The sequence below is a fragment of the Camellia sinensis genome, chromosome 12 (genome assembly GCF_055761805.1).
Source record: "Camellia sinensis isolate YWXY chromosome 12, ASM5576180v1, whole genome shotgun sequence".
Taxonomy (NCBI): domain Eukaryota; kingdom Viridiplantae; phylum Streptophyta; class Magnoliopsida; order Ericales; family Theaceae; genus Camellia; species Camellia sinensis.
In genome coordinates this window covers 9882536-9899929 of record NC_138972.1, presented here as the reverse complement: position 1 = coordinate 9899929, position 17394 = coordinate 9882536, and the positions used below count along the sequence as shown (strand labels likewise).

Below are 17394 nucleotides of genomic sequence, written 5' to 3'. Positions count from 1 at the left end.
CACACCTGCAGCACCAGACCCTGCACGTGAGGCACTCTGCACCAACCCGCACATGCAGCACAAGGCCTTCGCACGTGTGGCACTAACTGTGTGGCCCTGTTTCACTTCCTTTTAGTTATTTCGGTGCACCGGGGCTCCATTTGGATACTGGAAACTTGAATTGAACCTAGAAAAGGATTAGAAATGAACCGAAAGATCCATAGTTAAAGGGAAAGGATTGAACTAGGAAGGGAAAACTTGAATTGGTCTAAGCAACTTAGCATTTGCATTGACTTGCATAGTATTTCAATAAAAATTGAATTTGTACTTACATAGGTTGCATATCTAGGACTTTCGCATCCCTTGGAGCCATTGGTGAGTAGTATTATTTTAAAGTTATGTTTGAACTCATATTTTGGAAATCAAACTATGCTATGTTTCAGTATACTTTGAAATGCTTCATTATGAATGGATATCCTATATTCATGTATCAAACGTATAAAGATGGCCTCCTCGGATTGGTCCTAGCTACTAGGGGACCCCAAGCGTGCTAGTAGCATGATGATAGAGATCTCACTTGCCACCTGCAGATGGGTTGTCTAATCGTTACCCGGGCCGGTTAGTCCCTCGTCTTGTCTTGCTCCATTGGATGTACATTGCTATCATGTTTTGAAATGCAAGCTCTTGATAATGAAATAACTTGCTTTGATTAAAGTCCTTGATGAGATATGACATGACTTGCTTAAAGCTCTTGAGAAGACATGACTTGATTTTGTTAAAACTCTTGAAAAGATATGTTTTGAATTACCTAAAGCTCTTGTTTCAATAAATTATTGTATTGGGAAAGCTATTGACGTCTCATTCATCTTTACCACTTTGTTAGAGTGCTATTCAATAGGCTTAGTTTCTATAAAACCGTTTCTTGTTTGTGATGTGAACTCCAGTTATATTTATAATTTAATTTTATACTGAAAGTAGAATTTATTGGTGCAATATGACCTAACCATATCGAGTTTAAGACCATATACCAATCAAAAAATTCCTCCAATGTTTAGTCTACTTTTTATTTTCTATGCCAAAAGAAAAGGAAGAAAAGCATAATAAAAAATAAAACTAAAAAACAAAGGAAAAGAAGAAGAAAAAATCTACAATCAAATTTTAAAATGAGTTATAAGAAAAACGTTTTTTAATAAGTAAAAGAGATAGCAAGGTGAGCTGGGGAACAAACTAGAAGGGGTGTGTCCCATCTCCTGTACACAGCATATGCCAGAAAAATAAAATGAAAGGAAAATAACAAAGGAAAAAAAAAATGGAGTCTAAAAAAAAGGGTTTGTCCCATGACATCAAAAGGGAAAATGAAATGATATGAGGAGTAATAAAAATTATTATAAAAAAACCAAAACAAAACAAAGAATCAAGTTCTTACTAAATTGAGAAGGCTTCAATGGAAGGGCAATCCCTTCCAATCACCCAATAGAAGAAAACATCCACAAACACACTTTCAGTTAGTGAAGCAGAGCTTCCACACCTTTGCCCAAATGCGCCACATAAAACGTAGGACTGACATAACATGACTTCTGCTTCCTCTTTTGAATCCTTACTGCTCTCCAACAGAGAAGGAAAGCAGCCACAAATCAAGGAAAAACTCAAAACATTCGAAGCAATATCAAAAGAAAATGCAACACCTCTCTAGACTCTAACGACTACATGGTGGATGCAAGGTGATTAACCAACTCCTCCACCTCCTAATACACGCAACACCAATTAGTAATAAAATATCCCTGCACAAGTTATCAAGAACCTCCCATGAAAAAGGAGCCTTGCATTCCAAATTATTTTCCGAGGAACCCAAGGAGGAAGGTTTGCAGATGAAAGATTTTGAATATAAAAAAAATAAGAAAAATTGAAAAAAAGAAATTCACCTTGTATAACATAACATAAACTCCAACTGTAAAAAAACATCTGCAAGAATATGTACCACGTCCAAAAACATATGTTTTCCACTTAAAGCCTGAAGTAGTAACTGACAAAATAAATGGACGGAACATTGTCCTACAAACGTACAAGTCACAGGACACTTGCTGATGTTAAATGTGGACAACAAAAGTCATAGTTAATAAGTAATCCCCCCCATATGACTAATGAGCATAGTAACCAGACAATACTAGAGGTGTAGCACCAGAAAAGACGATGCAGAAACTAGGTGATGGGAATCGAGAAGGCATTGGATGACAATAAATTGAAGAATATCCAAAATTAGTTTAATTATAATCTAATAGGATTTTATTTCATTATCAGTAGTTTCCAATTCCTAAGTTTCCTATTTCTGGGTTCCTAATTAAATAGTGCTTATGCCTATATATATGGCTTTTACGTAATAGTTTGGGAGACTAGACTTGATACGAATATTGATTATTGTGATTTGAGATATCATTTTGGAATTGTGATTCTTACTTTATTCTTCTTCTATTTTCTTGATTTTTTGGTGCTACATTACTAGATTTCTGAAGAATTCCCGATCAAAATTCACTCATCAAAGCAGAAGTGTTTTCCATACACAATAACTATATATATGTATGTATGTATTCCATAACCTATAAGGAAATTCAAATAAAAAACTAAATCCTAATAAAAATACAAACAAAATCCTAATAAAACTAAATCTCCTAAAATTGCTAGTCTTCCAATTGATGTCTCTTGCTCCTAACACACATCTTCATGACTCCCTTTCCTTGATCCCCATCAATTCTCCCTGGCCAAGAAGAACTCTACTCTAAAGAGTAATGACTAAGATAATGCTCCGTAAGTGTTGGATCAAGACAATGAAACTCATCCTCTATGTTGGAGACAAGATTATATTGTCAAAGATACCAAAAGATATGAAAGACATCAAAATATATGGAGATCCCGTGATTTGTCCTTATTACGATTTTTTGTCTTTATTTATTTCAATTCCTTACCTGAAGGGATTCAATGTATCTCCCACTCTATATATATGGTGTATCATGTAAACAAGAGTATTAAGTTGAGTGAATGAAAAATGTAGCTCAAAGGGCTTTGCGTGTGTGGATGTAGTCCATATTAGCTTAACCACATTAAACCTTTGTATTTTTTTCTTTTCTCTTTTCTGTCCCTATTATCTCTCTGTATTCAACCTTACTGCCTTAATACAAAATTCAACTTGGTAATAGAGCCTACCAAATCCTAGACATGTTTCTCTATGGAGTGCTTTCTCACTCTAAATTTTTTTTTTTTCCCTCAAGGTGTTTTTCCTTCCTCCTTGTGTTGACCACTACTTTGCTGATGTGGTAAGCAAGCTGTCATTTTTACTTGTTTCGAGGCTACCGGTGTGTTCGGTAGCATTCTTTGTGGGACGCTTTTTTTCGGCCTTTCTTTTTGTGGTGATTTGTTGTTGTTTCGGCCTTGTTGGTTTCTCTCTCTTGCTTGGTTTCTCTTGCTGCCATCGTGATTGATTCCATGCACATTTCTCTGTTGCAAGACATTGATTCCTTGCCTATGTTCTTTGAAGTTGTCATTGAAGGGAGTGACTATAATTGTTATCTTTCAGCAACTTCATTGTAGTTGTTTGTAATGAATATCGTATTTTCGAGTTCAAGTTGGACACTTCACTTCAACCATTCTGTGTTCCAACTTGAGGAGGAGTGTTGGAGATAATATTATATTGTCAAAGATATCAGAAGATATGCAAGATATCAAAATATATCAAGATCCCATGATTTGTCCTTATTATGATTTTTTGTATCTTCGATTTACTTCAATTCCTTACTTGAAGTGATTTCATTGTATCACCCATTCTATATATATGGTGTATCATGTAAACAAGAGTGAATGAAAAATGTAGCCCATAGGGCTTTGTGTGTGTCGATGTAGGTCAATATTGGTTGAACCATGTTAAACCTTTGTGTTCTTTCTTTTCTCTTTTCTGTCTCTAATATCTCTCCATATTTAACCTTATTGCCTTATTACAAAATTCAACTCTGTAATTGATGTATCATCTGTGATTCTGAATGTTTTTATAACCCAACAATTTAGTGATCTTCCTCCCATGATCGACGACTGAAACCCTAGGCTTCTTGCGATATGTAGCAACAGTAATGATTGTTTGAAGACTAGGGTTCCTGCGATACAGCAATTCTAGGAAAGAACAAGAGTCATTGGCAATGACTTATGGTGGACAAACCTTGCAATTGACAGCAAGTTGGCAACGAGTCAAGTAGATTACTAACACAAAAATCACATATCGGATCCATGGGCTTGCGTCGTAGATCAGAAAGGAGTGAAAGTCTGGCATTTCGGTGCTGATAGATTGCGTTGTTGTCGGTGACAAGCCTATGAGAAGATCATTGTTTTGGCTCTTATAAAAGATGGTGTAGCACCATAAAAGTTGATGAAAAAATTATGGTTTTCAAAGAATTCTCAATCAATATTGATTCATCAATGCGCAAGCGTTTTCCATACACAATCAGTATATATTCCACAAGGAAATCGAGGGAAAATATATCTAAATCCTAATAAAACTAAATTTCCTAAAATTTCAAATCTTCTAATTGACACCTATGTTAGATGGATTTGGGTACAAATGTTGGGTGCAAGTGCATATCTACAAGCTGGACTCATCAAATCTCAAATTTAAGGGTACGCGGACTAGGCAAAAAAAGAGCCATATTTTTATATTTATAATCTATTATGGAGCTATTGTTCAAAAAAAGTCTATTATGGAGATGAAATGGAACTATATGTAACGTGCAACATCAAAAATGTATTTTATAACAATTACACAACAAATTATACATATAAGATAGTGTTAAGTATAAATATATGAGAAGTATCCAATAGAAAGTACCGAACACATTCCACACCCTTGTACGAGTGTCGGGTATCCGACACGGGTATTTGATTTATTTTGAAGAGTCCACGTAACATAGATTGACACCTAACATACATGCCTCCCTTTTCTTGATCCCAATCATATACCCTAGTAATCTACACCATACAATTCCACACTAAAAAAATGGATTCAACAATTTTGAAGATTTATTATTACAATTATGGTGATTAGGACTACTACTTCATCAAACTCCAACTACAGGACTAGTATAAGCCTACACTCATCTTATTCCAATTCCTCATACAACTCAACCCAACATCCTTTGTTCGCAATCACTGGGGGTAGGATCCATGTTCATAATGTGTGACTACAAGTTTTACATAGATCATCTACCTACCACAATTCTCATGGCTTGGACCAGCTGTGTAAAAGATACAACACCAAACTCGACACAAGCAGAGGTTTATCATGCTTTCTGGGTAACACTAACTCCAACACATCCATTAAGGATGCAATGGCATACTCACAAATCAAAATCTTAAAAGAAACTACTTTGAAATTCAATGTTTACCATCCAAAACATTGTTTTATTTTCTGCCATTCAAACAGTTTGCACCAATAATGCAAGTATATCAACCTCCCCCCACCCCCACCCAGAGAGAGAGAGAGAGAGAGAGGAGAATTCCCGTAACAAATATCAGAATTAAGAAATAAAATCAAAATATATCATCATAAAATCAAAATTGTATGTGGCCATGCAGGACAACATTCTTATTCAAGGGAAAATCATCCTTAAAAGGTAGATACAAAACCACTACAACATATAAAACAACAGATTGTTACTCTTACCAAATGAAGACTGCTCTCTGCAACAAACAAAATTCCTTTGGGGCATTCAACTGAACAAACAGGAGTTACATGTGTTGAAGGTTGAAAGGACATGGATGTATATGAAAGGCTATGCCTAGCAGTTTGCAATAACCAAGGCCTATCACTCAGAGCAATTATGTCAGCATCAAGAGAATCACTCAATGGAATCAGGAAAGCAGGAGTAATGCCAATGCGGCGTATTGCAACTAACTGTAGAGGCACAGAATTGTCCTTATACTTCTCAAATAAATCAAAAGCACAAATTTGGGGCCCTGTATCTTTTAATGAGGAAGCATCCAAGTTTACCAAACAGGAACTGCCACAACTCCGCTGACTGGACGACACTAATGAGGACATTGTGGAGGCAGCAGGCCACTCAAATCGAAGTAACATTCCATTCCTCAATCCTGAAAGAATATAAAGTCGATCAACAAATACAAGCCTTACATCTTGAGGGACACAGCCACTAATAACAGTTCCTGTAGTGTTTGTTAAAGAAATGGTCCCCACAGCTAGAACTCTGAGACCTTTATCAGTTGCAAAAGACAAAATTTCCACTGAAGGCTTATGTGTACCGATAACAAAGGTATTACCAATGTCAACTCCATCCGGAAGGGTATCTACAAGACTCTTAGGCACCATATTACCACGAGAAGTTGATGGCTTCTGCTCAAAATGCCTCTGAGGGATAGATATGCAGGACAATTCATTCTGCAATCTCACACGATGCATCTCAAATACTTCACAGTGACACACTGATAGATATCTGACCCCAAGAACAAATAAGAAGCTTGGACTGGAAGTAGTAACAAGTATCAAATTATGTCCAACTGCCCCCAGACTGAAACTGATATTATCAGGTGACCAGAGTGTACAAATTGGAGACGATGAAAGAATACCTTCAGGGTGGGCGGCAGTAGTAGGAAAACAAAGTCTAACTGCATTTTGGTATACCTGGACCAGCACACCATCACTCACAAGGCCACATGCCAAGGTACAGACATCAGGCTGGAAACCAACTGTATCGGTCACGTCTGTAAAGCTTAAGCCAACTGACAGCACCCTTGTTTGTTCAACAAATGATAGCACTAGGAAAGAATGATAAGAATCAATTACTTTCATTTTTACTGTCCAGGTACCAGTTATGCCCTGATAAATAGGGGCAGTTCTCAAAAGCTTTTCTACACTGATGCCACTTCGAATAATCCTCAAAGATCCCTCTGGTGCCATCCCACAGCAGGCAAACATTTGATCATGCTTCTCATCATGGTAATCCATGACTGACATATCTAAGATTGGTGCAATGTTTTGAATAGGACTTCTGTAAAACAGCCTTCCATCTTCCAACTTCAAGACCATCCCATCTCCCATCTCAACAAGCGCAGCCAAAAATCCACCTTCAACCCACAAGAGTGCTTTGCATGGCAAACTTTTGTAGAGACATTCAGATGGATCAATTCTAGGGCCATCAGAATGAGAAGAAATTTCAATCATAAAAAGTTCTCCACTATCTACACAAAATACCATCCTTGGATTTTTTCCATTTCCTGGTTCCCAGCTCCATGAGCACACACGTTTCAAGGTTGATTTAACATTGCCACAATCTCCATCTATACTCATGGGATCATCATCTTTAACCATGTCACTTAGCTCCAGTAAAGCAGAGGCAGCAACATTAAATATTTCATCAGGATCATGTACTCTACATGATTCTTCAACAAAATTCTGCTCCTCCACTGCAGTAGGTAAAACACTAAAGCTCATTCTATAGACACAACAAGGGTTGTGAGTATCCCTGAGATCCATTAAGAGAGCATCACCAACCCTGAACAAAATGGCAAATCCATAAGAATGAGGAACTTCAACCACATTATGTGCTAGAGATCCAGCATCTTCATACTGAGAAATCATATCAACAGCATGTTCCCTAGTATTCCATTCCAATAACAAAAGCTCATTCAGGAAAGAACCCCTCCTGCAGCACCCAACATTATTAGCCTCCTAACCATTCCAAACAATTCATAAAGGAGCCAAAATAACCTCACAAGACCACAACTAAAAGAAAAGGCAAAACTAAACTCCAGGAAAAAAGAAGAAAAAGAATGAGGGGGAGAGAGTGAGAGAGAGAGAGTACCCACCAACAGCTATTTGGAAGAACAGAAAACATGAAACAATTCCATAAGAATTTGTGATGTATCATCATACCTATTCAGTAGAATGGCTAATACAGGGTAGTGCTCCTTACTTGCGTGACGAAAATCTCTAGAAATAAAGCACATGCTCCATATAGTACCAGAAATACTGGTGAGACCTCTGGCAGTACTTGAGTCTCCTTCATTATCAGAAGGATAAAATATTCTCTGAAATGATGGCACGATGCAAGAATTTTATTAATTCATCTATGAAAGTTTTTTTTTTTTTTTTTTTTTTATAAGGAAATGTAGAATGCTTATATCATCATAAGGAACTAAACAGTATTACACTTTCTCAACTTTCATAAAGAGATTAACTTCTTCCAAGACAGGGCAAACAAAACAAGTAACTCAACCTTATCAATGATATCACTGCCAGCAGACATTGAAACTGAGAACATAGCCAATCGATCCTCAAATGCACTAGCAGCAATGAAGCAGCCACTAACAAAGAAAAAAACATAAAAGAAACTACATCAAAATGAATTCCAGATGCTCATACTGATTTGTGCCTTTGCTATCCAATGAGCCCTGCACATTTTTTTAATATTGCAAAAGTAATCCAATAAGTTCCACAATAAGGACACTAGGAAAAGGTTTTATTGATTTATTTTGGGTAAAGTACATTGACCTCCCCTGAATTCTCTCATAATTACAAGAACTTCCCCTTGAGGTTTCGAAAATGACACTGGTTGCCGCTCTAGTTCACTGGCACATGACATATTCCCGTCTCCACCGTCTCTATTACTAATGTTAATGGGAAGTGCAAAGCTCATCAATTTTATTTTTTTTTTGATAAATACCAAAGCTCGTCAATTTATTTTTCAAAAATACCACTTTTACCCTTTAGAAGTCATATAAATATTTTAGGATAAATTAAACTAACTTCCCCTGAAGTTTATGACAATTGCAGAGACCTCCCCACAATTTCAAAAATGACACTAATAACCTCCCTTCGCTATCACCTTCTACCAGCCTGCCACCACTGTCATACACCGCCGCCACTCCTTTCCTTCCTCCACCACTTGTCATGACCCTTTGATGCAGGTCAGCGATGTAAGGGCTGTTCTGGGCCTGTGAAAGCGCTGAAATTTAATAAAGAAAGAAAGGAGAAGAAGCGGATAGGTCTAGGAATCACTCCTAAAACCCCTTAGGCACTCCTAAAACCCCTTAGGCATCACACCTAGGGTTTGATTGCATCACACAATCCATAAGAAAGCTTCAAAGCTCTAAAAATTCTCTAAAATATTAAGTCTATTAAATTATAAGCATTACATGGCTTTGTAGAGAACTGGGAGACTTCCGAAACCAACTATAACCAAAAAAGGAAACTATCATAATATCTTTGACTTCCAAAATTAATCTAAGACTAAATAATAAACTAAAACAAAGACTAATTAAATAACTTGACCCATGAGACGACCCATGGGCGACCCACACAACGTGTTCAAAAATTATGCAAATTACCAAAATACCCCTAAGCTTAAAATCCAAGAAAACATAAATATAATTATAAAATACACCTCTAATAATACTATAAATATAATTATATAAGCTTCTAATCACTTTCTCTTTGACGTCATGCCAACATCCAAATATCATTGCTTCTTTGAATTCAGCTTTCCTTGAGCTTTTTATACTGCGCATCACCCTTCCCCACACCATTGACCACAATCGCCATTGTCATCCCCCAAACCTACCCCACTCGCCGCAATAGTCCCCCCCCCCTTCCCCTCTCTACCTTCCACCATAAACCCTTTCTCCCAACTAACCGCCTTCCCCACCACTCTCCCTCAACCCCTCCCCCCTTCCACCAACCTATACCCCCTCTCCTCCCTTCTCCACCACCTCCTTTCCTAAATCCTCCTTTCCCCGCCTCCTCTCCACTTCCCAACACTAGCCACCCCTCCTTGATGCCCCATGACTCCCCTACCACCTCCTTCCTACAACTACAACCCCCAACCCTAAGAGCGGAACTAAGGGGAGTTAAGGAAGGGCCATAGCCCCACCTAAATTTTTTTAAATTCTTTTATAGTAACCTTTCCAAGTATACGGTACATCAAAATACAGTTAATAGCTACCCTAAATATTTTTTCTAGTACAAAATATATGTTCAGAAGAATAAATCAAGCATTTTGTATAAATGAGTGGTCCCATCCACTCATAGAAGTTAAAAAAGTCCCTCCATCATATGCATTGAGTGCATTTTTATTTTTTACTAAAAAATTATCAATACCTAATAGAAGAATTTCACCTTGATTATAATACTATCAAAATCCATTTTGGTAAAGATTCTCATTGAATCTCTATTTGTCTTTAGGGGTTTTACCAAATAAAAATTCATACTTTGTCTACCTCTTTTCAAATTCAATCCAACCCATGTATTCGACTCTCTGCCATTGTGTGTGTATCAAAATTTTTTCCATATCCAAACTAAGTCATCGGTGATCTAACCTTTCTTTTATTTTTTGGGTATGAAAATTTGTAGTCTTAATTGCTTAACAATAGCTACACAAATATCAAGTATGCTTATTAATTTATAATTTTCTTTGATCTCAAATTTTATATTTTTACTATTTCCAATTATGAATTTAATTTTTGTGAATGGAAAGTGTTAAAACCTATCACCTACTTCATCCACTAAACCTAACCCACTACACCACTACCACCTCACCTACTCCACTAAACCTAACCCACTACACCACTACCACCTCCACTTCACCTACTCCTTACCTACTACACACTCACCCTCTTCTATATATAGGAATCATGAATCATTGTAATAGAGATCAAAACAACAATCAATAATACAATCATTTCTCTTTATACATTAAATTTCTACATGGTATCAGAGCAAGGTTAAGACCTTAGTATTTATCGACTTCACCGGCGGGCGGCAACCTCGCCTTGGCCGCCCGCCGGACCTCAACCTATTCCGCTTATTTTCTACACATACCTTGACTTCTTCAACATTCACCTTCAAGATCAGAGCATCGACACCATCACCCAGCCACATGTACGCCTCATGTGCAGCTTCGGCGGCAAGATCCTTCCCCGGCCTCACGACAACCAACTCCGCTATGTCGGCGGCGGCACCCGCATCATCGCCGTGACCCGCCGTACCACCTTCTCATCTCTCCTTAGCATAAAGCACAGGCTCCAACATTTTCTTGCACCCCTCCTCCGCTATGTCGGCGGCGGCACCCGCATCATCGTCTAGCCTCTATCGCCGTTCACCTCGCCTCTCACATATCCGTGGTTGTACTCTTACTCGTCGTCGTAGTTGGCGTTTCTGGCGCTGCTTTTCTGCTCGTCACTGCTGTTTTTTTTTCCCGATTTGCTCTCTCTCTCTTAGCCATGGATTTGGGTGTGGGGTGTAGAGCTGTGGCTCTGTTGTTGGTAGCCATGTTTGCTGGCTTGAAGGTTTCAATGGCAGCAGTGTACAAGGTTGGGGACTCCGCTGGTTGAACCATCATTGGGAATATTGATTACAAGGCCTGGGCTGCTTCCAAGACGTTTCATGTTGAAGATGTCATCATTTTCGAATACAATTTTCAATGTCACGTGTTGCAAGTGCCCCACAAAGAATACCAAGCCTGCAGAAGTGTAAGACAGTAACATGCATCTTCACATACAGCTTGGGTAATGTGTAACTGTAAAAAGCACAAGCTTCTTGGACATCCCTCTCTCTCTCTCCATGGACCCAACATCATCATCATGCACCCACTCTATCTCCCTCTCTCATCTTTTCCCACTTTCAAACCCACTTTCATCATATCTCTCCTTTCTCTTAATTTATTCCATCCACGTTCTTTCACCCTTTTCTTTTATTTTAATATATATATATATATATATATATATTTTATTATAATATATTTTCCCTATCCCTTGTTAGTAAGCATCACCCGTTTTCCATTCTCTTATTATTATTTATTTTATATTCCACCAAAAAAAAAAAAAAAAATTCACACTGCTGTTTTTCTTATCACCCATCCACAAATATTTTTCTCTATTTTCTTTATCCATTATTTTCTTTTATTTTATTTTTCTTATTAAACAAAATAACACCAACAACATTCCACAACCTTGTCATTTTATTCATATCAGGGGATCAACCCCGATCACACTTTTACATCAAAAAAAAAAAAAAAAAAAAACCCACACAAACAAAAACAAAACTACCACACCCACAGTGGGATTTTTCTTCTCTACTCAGCCGCCGGTCTTTTCTTCTTGCCTCCGTCCTGGGTGGCCCTTGCCGGTGTTGCCTCCGTGCTTCCTAGACCACCAAGCAAGTTGCCTCCTCCCTGCTCCTCCACTACAGCATATGGCGGACCTCCAAATCGGAACATCACGGTGGCCTTCCGCTTCAGCTCCTTGTTTTCTGCCTTTAGCACACTTATCTCTGCTCGCGCATCCTTATACATGCGTTGGAGCAGAGCCAGCTGGGAGTTTAACTGTTGCACCTCATTTGTCCTACTCTGCAGCCGGTGCGACAAGTTTGTGACCGCAGTCATGGTTTCCACACATGACTTCAGAGTATACTGATTGGCCTCAATATCAGTTTGCACCGCCATTTTTTGCTCCACCGACCGCATCGGAAAGTTCAACGGAGCAAAACCAGAGGTGTTTGGTTGAGGTTCACTGGCCACCGCACCAGTTATTTCTCTTGTGGACTCGTTCAGTTCTGGAAAGAGCGTGAGCAGACCACGGGAAGAGGAGGCCAGGTTCTGGGTAGCTGGACGGGAAGAAGAGGCCATGTTGCGGAGTGTTTCAGAGACGGGTTGGTTACAGAGTATTACAGAGTTTCTCTCTCAGCAAAGGAAGAGTTTTTTTCAGAGGATTTTCAGCAGTTTTTTGTCTGCCTCAGCCTCAGCATCAACCTTGGTTAAATAGCCGAGGCAGCCACGCGTATCGCGCGCCACTTGACGCTAGACGACAAACGGGCGCGCCAACCAAGGCCCTCACGTGCCTCGCCATCATATTTGGCACGCCTTTTTATGGATTGGGCACGCCTTTTGATGGCACGCCTTTTGAAAGATTGGGCACACCTTTTGAGGGTGCGACTTTTTAAGGGTCCAACAAGACTCTGTAAACTGTCCCGACATTGATTCCGGTTAGCTCCTTCATGGGTCCGACAAGACTCTGTAAACTGTCCCGACATTGATTCCGGTTAGTTTCTACAAGGGTCCAGCAAGACTCTGTAAACTGTCACAACCACTGTTACAACATTGTCTGCTACAACGGTCCGACATGACCCCATAAACTGTCTTCTACATCGGTCTGACACCGCCATCCAGTGTCCTCTACACCGTTATGACACCACCATACAGTGTCCTCTACAACGTTATGACACCCCCATACAGTGTCCTCTACAACGTTATGACACCACCATACAGTGTCTTCACCATCGGTCTGACACGACCATACAGTGTCTCCTATCCTCTTTTCTTTTATGTATTCGTCTATTTTCTTGTTTTGTTACTCTCTCCAAACTCAAGTTGGCTAGTTCCTATCCCCCTTGAGTTTGCGGGGGGCTGTTAAAACCTATCACCTACTTCATCCACTAAACCTAACCCACTACACCACTACCACCTCACCTACTCCACTAAACCTAACCCACTACACCACTACCACCTCCACTTCACCTACTCCTTACCTACTACACACTCACCCTCTTCTATATATAGGAATCATGAATCATTGTAATAGAGATCAAAACAACAATCAATAATACAATCATTTCTCTTTATACATTAAATTTCTACAGAAAGGTTCTATGAATTTAATTAGGGTTTACACGAATCTTCGCTAAGGTATCTGACAAATACAGGGACCTCCCCCTATAGTTTATGAAATTACACTGACCTCCCCTGTCAAAGTTGTCAATTGACAGCAAAAGTGATTTTACATTTTTACCCTTCTATTTGTATCCCTTTTTATATTACCAGACAACCTTAATCTAAATACCAAACATACTCCTCCCTGCTATTTCCCTATTTTTCTGTAAAACCACCAACACCTACCATTTCCCCATCCCTACCATTTCCCCATTAAGCATAGATCAATTTGCACGACAATCAAATCCACACCTACCATTGATTTACATACATCTAAATAGATTTATAAACCCACTTCTTTCAATAATCAAACTCACCATTTACATATGTCATCAAACTTAGACAATATACATATATATATACAAACTGACTGAGTATTTTTAATTTTAATTTTGCACCATTGATTGCTACTTTCTTTGAGAGTTAATTCATGCTTTCAAGGAAAATTGAATATAAGAAAAGGGATTGGTGTATATGTACATATATACACAAACATGTAGCTTAGGTTTGTTGAGAAATATGGAGAAGGAAAAATTCTCAACTTCAAATTTCAGATCTGAGTAGAAAGTTGAGGGGATGAGGTGATTCTGTCTCTTTCACGTATTATGTACATACATATATGTGTGTGTGTGTTATGCATTTATGTAAGTATATATAGGAAGTGGCTGTTTGTTATTAGTAAAATTGGTGTTGAAAATGGTGTTGATGGAATTTGGGGGTGTCAGCAAGTCATGCAATGAATCAGAGGAGCTTCACATTAAGCCATATTTGCCACCTCAAACCCAGCCCCTCCACCAACTCAAACCCAGCCACACTACCATTGCAATCGAACCCATGCAACACCAACTCTGTAAACACTGTTATCCCGTGCGGGCACCGACTCTGCAAAGAGGGATTGGGTTTGTATTGGCTGATTGAGTTGTTTAGTTATAGGGAAATATTTTTATAGACGTTGTTTGGCTATATGGTCAGCTTATAACATAAGGGATTTGTTAAGGGGGGGCCTCTATAATTGTTAGATACCTCATGGGGGTCCATGTAATTAACCCATTTAATTATGGTGCTATAACATAAATGTTTTTATTCATATTTATTATTGTTTGAATCTTTTGAATGAAGATTTTGACAAATCAATAAAAAAAAATTGCGTTGGATTTCAAGAAAAATATGTAATTGCATCACAAAGTCAATAAAATTTTAATTTGGTTCTTTAAAAAATATTTGATACTTCTAGTTCAGCCCCTCTACCTCCATCTCTCCCCATAGCCCCTCTCCCTACCTACACGAGACCACCAACCCCTCCTCTCCCTGATGAAGCCCAACCTCCCCCCTCCCTACCCCACAAGTCGTTCCACCTCCTCCCACCACCTGCAAAACCTTACCTACCACCCCTTTCCACAACCTTCGAAACCCTAGCCGTCACCCTTCGAAACCATAGATGTGTGTGTGTGTGTGTGACAGAGAGAGAGAGAGAGAGAGAAGGGAAGAGAGTGAAAGAGAAAAAGAGAGCAAGAGGTTAGAAGTTAAGGATGAGGGTAGGATTGTAATATGAGCACTGTAAATACACGTAATATGAGGGTGCCTCTATTTACACACCACTTTTCATCTCAAGGCACACCTTTAATAAATTGATAAATAAACAATTTACTCAATACACACAACTTTTCATCTTTACCCTTACTCACACACCCCACCCACAATCTTTCATCTTTACCCTCACATACCCCACCCCCATCCACGATCCATCTCCCCCTCCATTCAAAACCAGTGGTGAACAAAACCATTGGTGAAGACTCCTCAAGACGCCGGTGGTGCTCGTTGTCGTCACAGTTGGAAACAACTCCACATTGTAGATATAGTAGGTGAGAATTCTCATTTGGCTTAGATTGAAGAGTTTATAAGTGTTCGACAGTATAGAGTTGAACTAAGAAGAATTGTTCGACTGTTTCTAACCGAACAATTGGTGCTTGTTCGATACTTATAAACCGAATAATTGGAGTATGTTCAACACTATGAAACCGAACATATACAATTTGTTCGGTTGTAGGTAGTTGAACATGAATATATTATTCGCCTCTGGATAACCGAACTAATACAAACAGTTTACCACTCAACAAGTACACGAAAATGAAAAAAAAAACCTTTTCTTTGCTCCATTGTTCCAAACCAGTATTGTCAGATGCATCCATCATTGAATCCAATCAAAATCTTCAATAATACGTATATTTTTTGTTATTTCTTTAAGGGTTTTTGGTTTTTGTTTTAGGGTTTTTCAATTCTTGAGAGACAAGATACGTAAATAATGTTTAAGATTCTTGATGTGTATTATATTTATTATTGTCCTTTATGGTAATTATACAAATCGTGTGTATCATAGCCCTTTGTCCTTTGTGGTCATTTGACCTAAGGTTAAAATTGTGAGATTAAATGTAGTGTGTAAATAGACGCACCCGTAATATGAGGGGTGTAAACAGAGAACAAAATTTTAAAAAATTTTAAATGGTTGTCATGAGAATAGGGGTGCTCTCCCCTCTTAATGGGATTAATGGAAAATATTAAATTTCATTATTACCCCCTTATAATAAATTACAATTACCTTATTACCTATTTTTCCCTTCCTACAAACCCAGGAGGAAAGATGAGAATAGATAAGTGTGGATATTAATATCTTTTTGCATTAATATGTAAGGATAATATAGAAAGTTTATCTTTCACATTAAATGACAAGCACCAATAAGGAGTGAGTGTAATTTCCAAAATGTGAGAAAAATTTTGGATTAAAAACGAACCTCAGAGGGTGCAGTGTAATTTACCCAATAACAAATAATTAAGGGTAAAAGAGTGGAAAACATGCCTGATAAGGGAGGTCTCTGTCAATTTAGAAACATTGGGGGAGGTTCCTACAATTTTGCTAAACGTTAGGGGAGGTCAATGTAATTTTCCCTGCTGGGGATTGAGAGTGGGGGCATGAAGCCTAGACTAGCAGGTAACCACATGAAAGTTTCATAAATAACTTAGTCAAATTATTCCTCTTTTGATGTACAAATATCAAAGATAAATATTTCTCCCAGATTTTAGCAAGACAAGCCACTTACGTAGAATCAACAGCCAGCATCCTTCCAACTTGATGCCTTGAGTTGCCATGAGCAGAAAGTTGAACGTGTGTCAATGGGAAAAACCTACTCCAACAAGTGTGAAATAAAAGTAAGCTTTATGTAATGTAAAAGTAAGTTTCCTTGAAGAAAAAAAAAAAAGAATGTCTTGGCAAGTTGACATTTAAAAAACAGGAAATATATATACATATTATCATCAGAGGTCATGCATTTTTCTTGCAATAAAAGAGGTAAGTAAAAAGTTAGAGCAAGAAAACAAAGACCTGTGCATTTCATTAGAAAATGTGAGGAACGAGAGCTTTCCCGAATCAGAAATAACAACCAGAAGATCTTTCCCCATCATCTACAAGAAGCAAGAGAGAGAGAGACACGGAGAGAAAGAGAAATCCTATTCAGAACAATCTGATAAATATAAACATTATAGAGACATACATCCTCCTACATGAAAAAGCTTTCTTTCAGTAAAATATATTTAACTACTCTCTCAACAACTCTTCAAATTCCACTATGACAAGCAGAGACCTAGAAAAGCATCTCGTAAAAAATCACTG

The 17394-nt window shown here is 38.2% G+C and overlaps 1 protein-coding gene across 9 annotated transcripts in view; it reads right to left on the bottom strand.

Annotated features, from left to right (window-relative positions):
- The window catches only part of LOC145788571 (uncharacterized), a 95919-nt gene that overhangs the window by 71870 nt on the left and 6655 nt on the right, over positions 1-17394 (bottom strand). For 7 of the 9 annotated variants that reach the window (XR_014346011.1, XR_014346012.1, XR_014346013.1 and 4 more), the window contains 5 exons: positions 17107-17186; positions 16826-16909; positions 8247-8334; positions 7904-8058; positions 5678-7673 (listed from right to left, as the gene is read on the bottom strand). Coding sequence is in view for 6 of the 9 variants with exons in the window: in XM_082898098.1 (XP_082754224.1) it covers positions 5678-7673; positions 7904-8058; positions 8247-8334; positions 16826-16909; positions 17107-17186 (2403 nt within the window). In the remaining 3 variants the exon portion in view is untranslated. The remainder of the gene's footprint in view (positions 1-5677; positions 7674-7903; positions 8059-8246; positions 8335-16825; positions 16910-17106; positions 17187-17394) is intronic. The other 2 variants (XM_082898101.1, XM_082898102.1) reach the window with 1 other exon arrangement.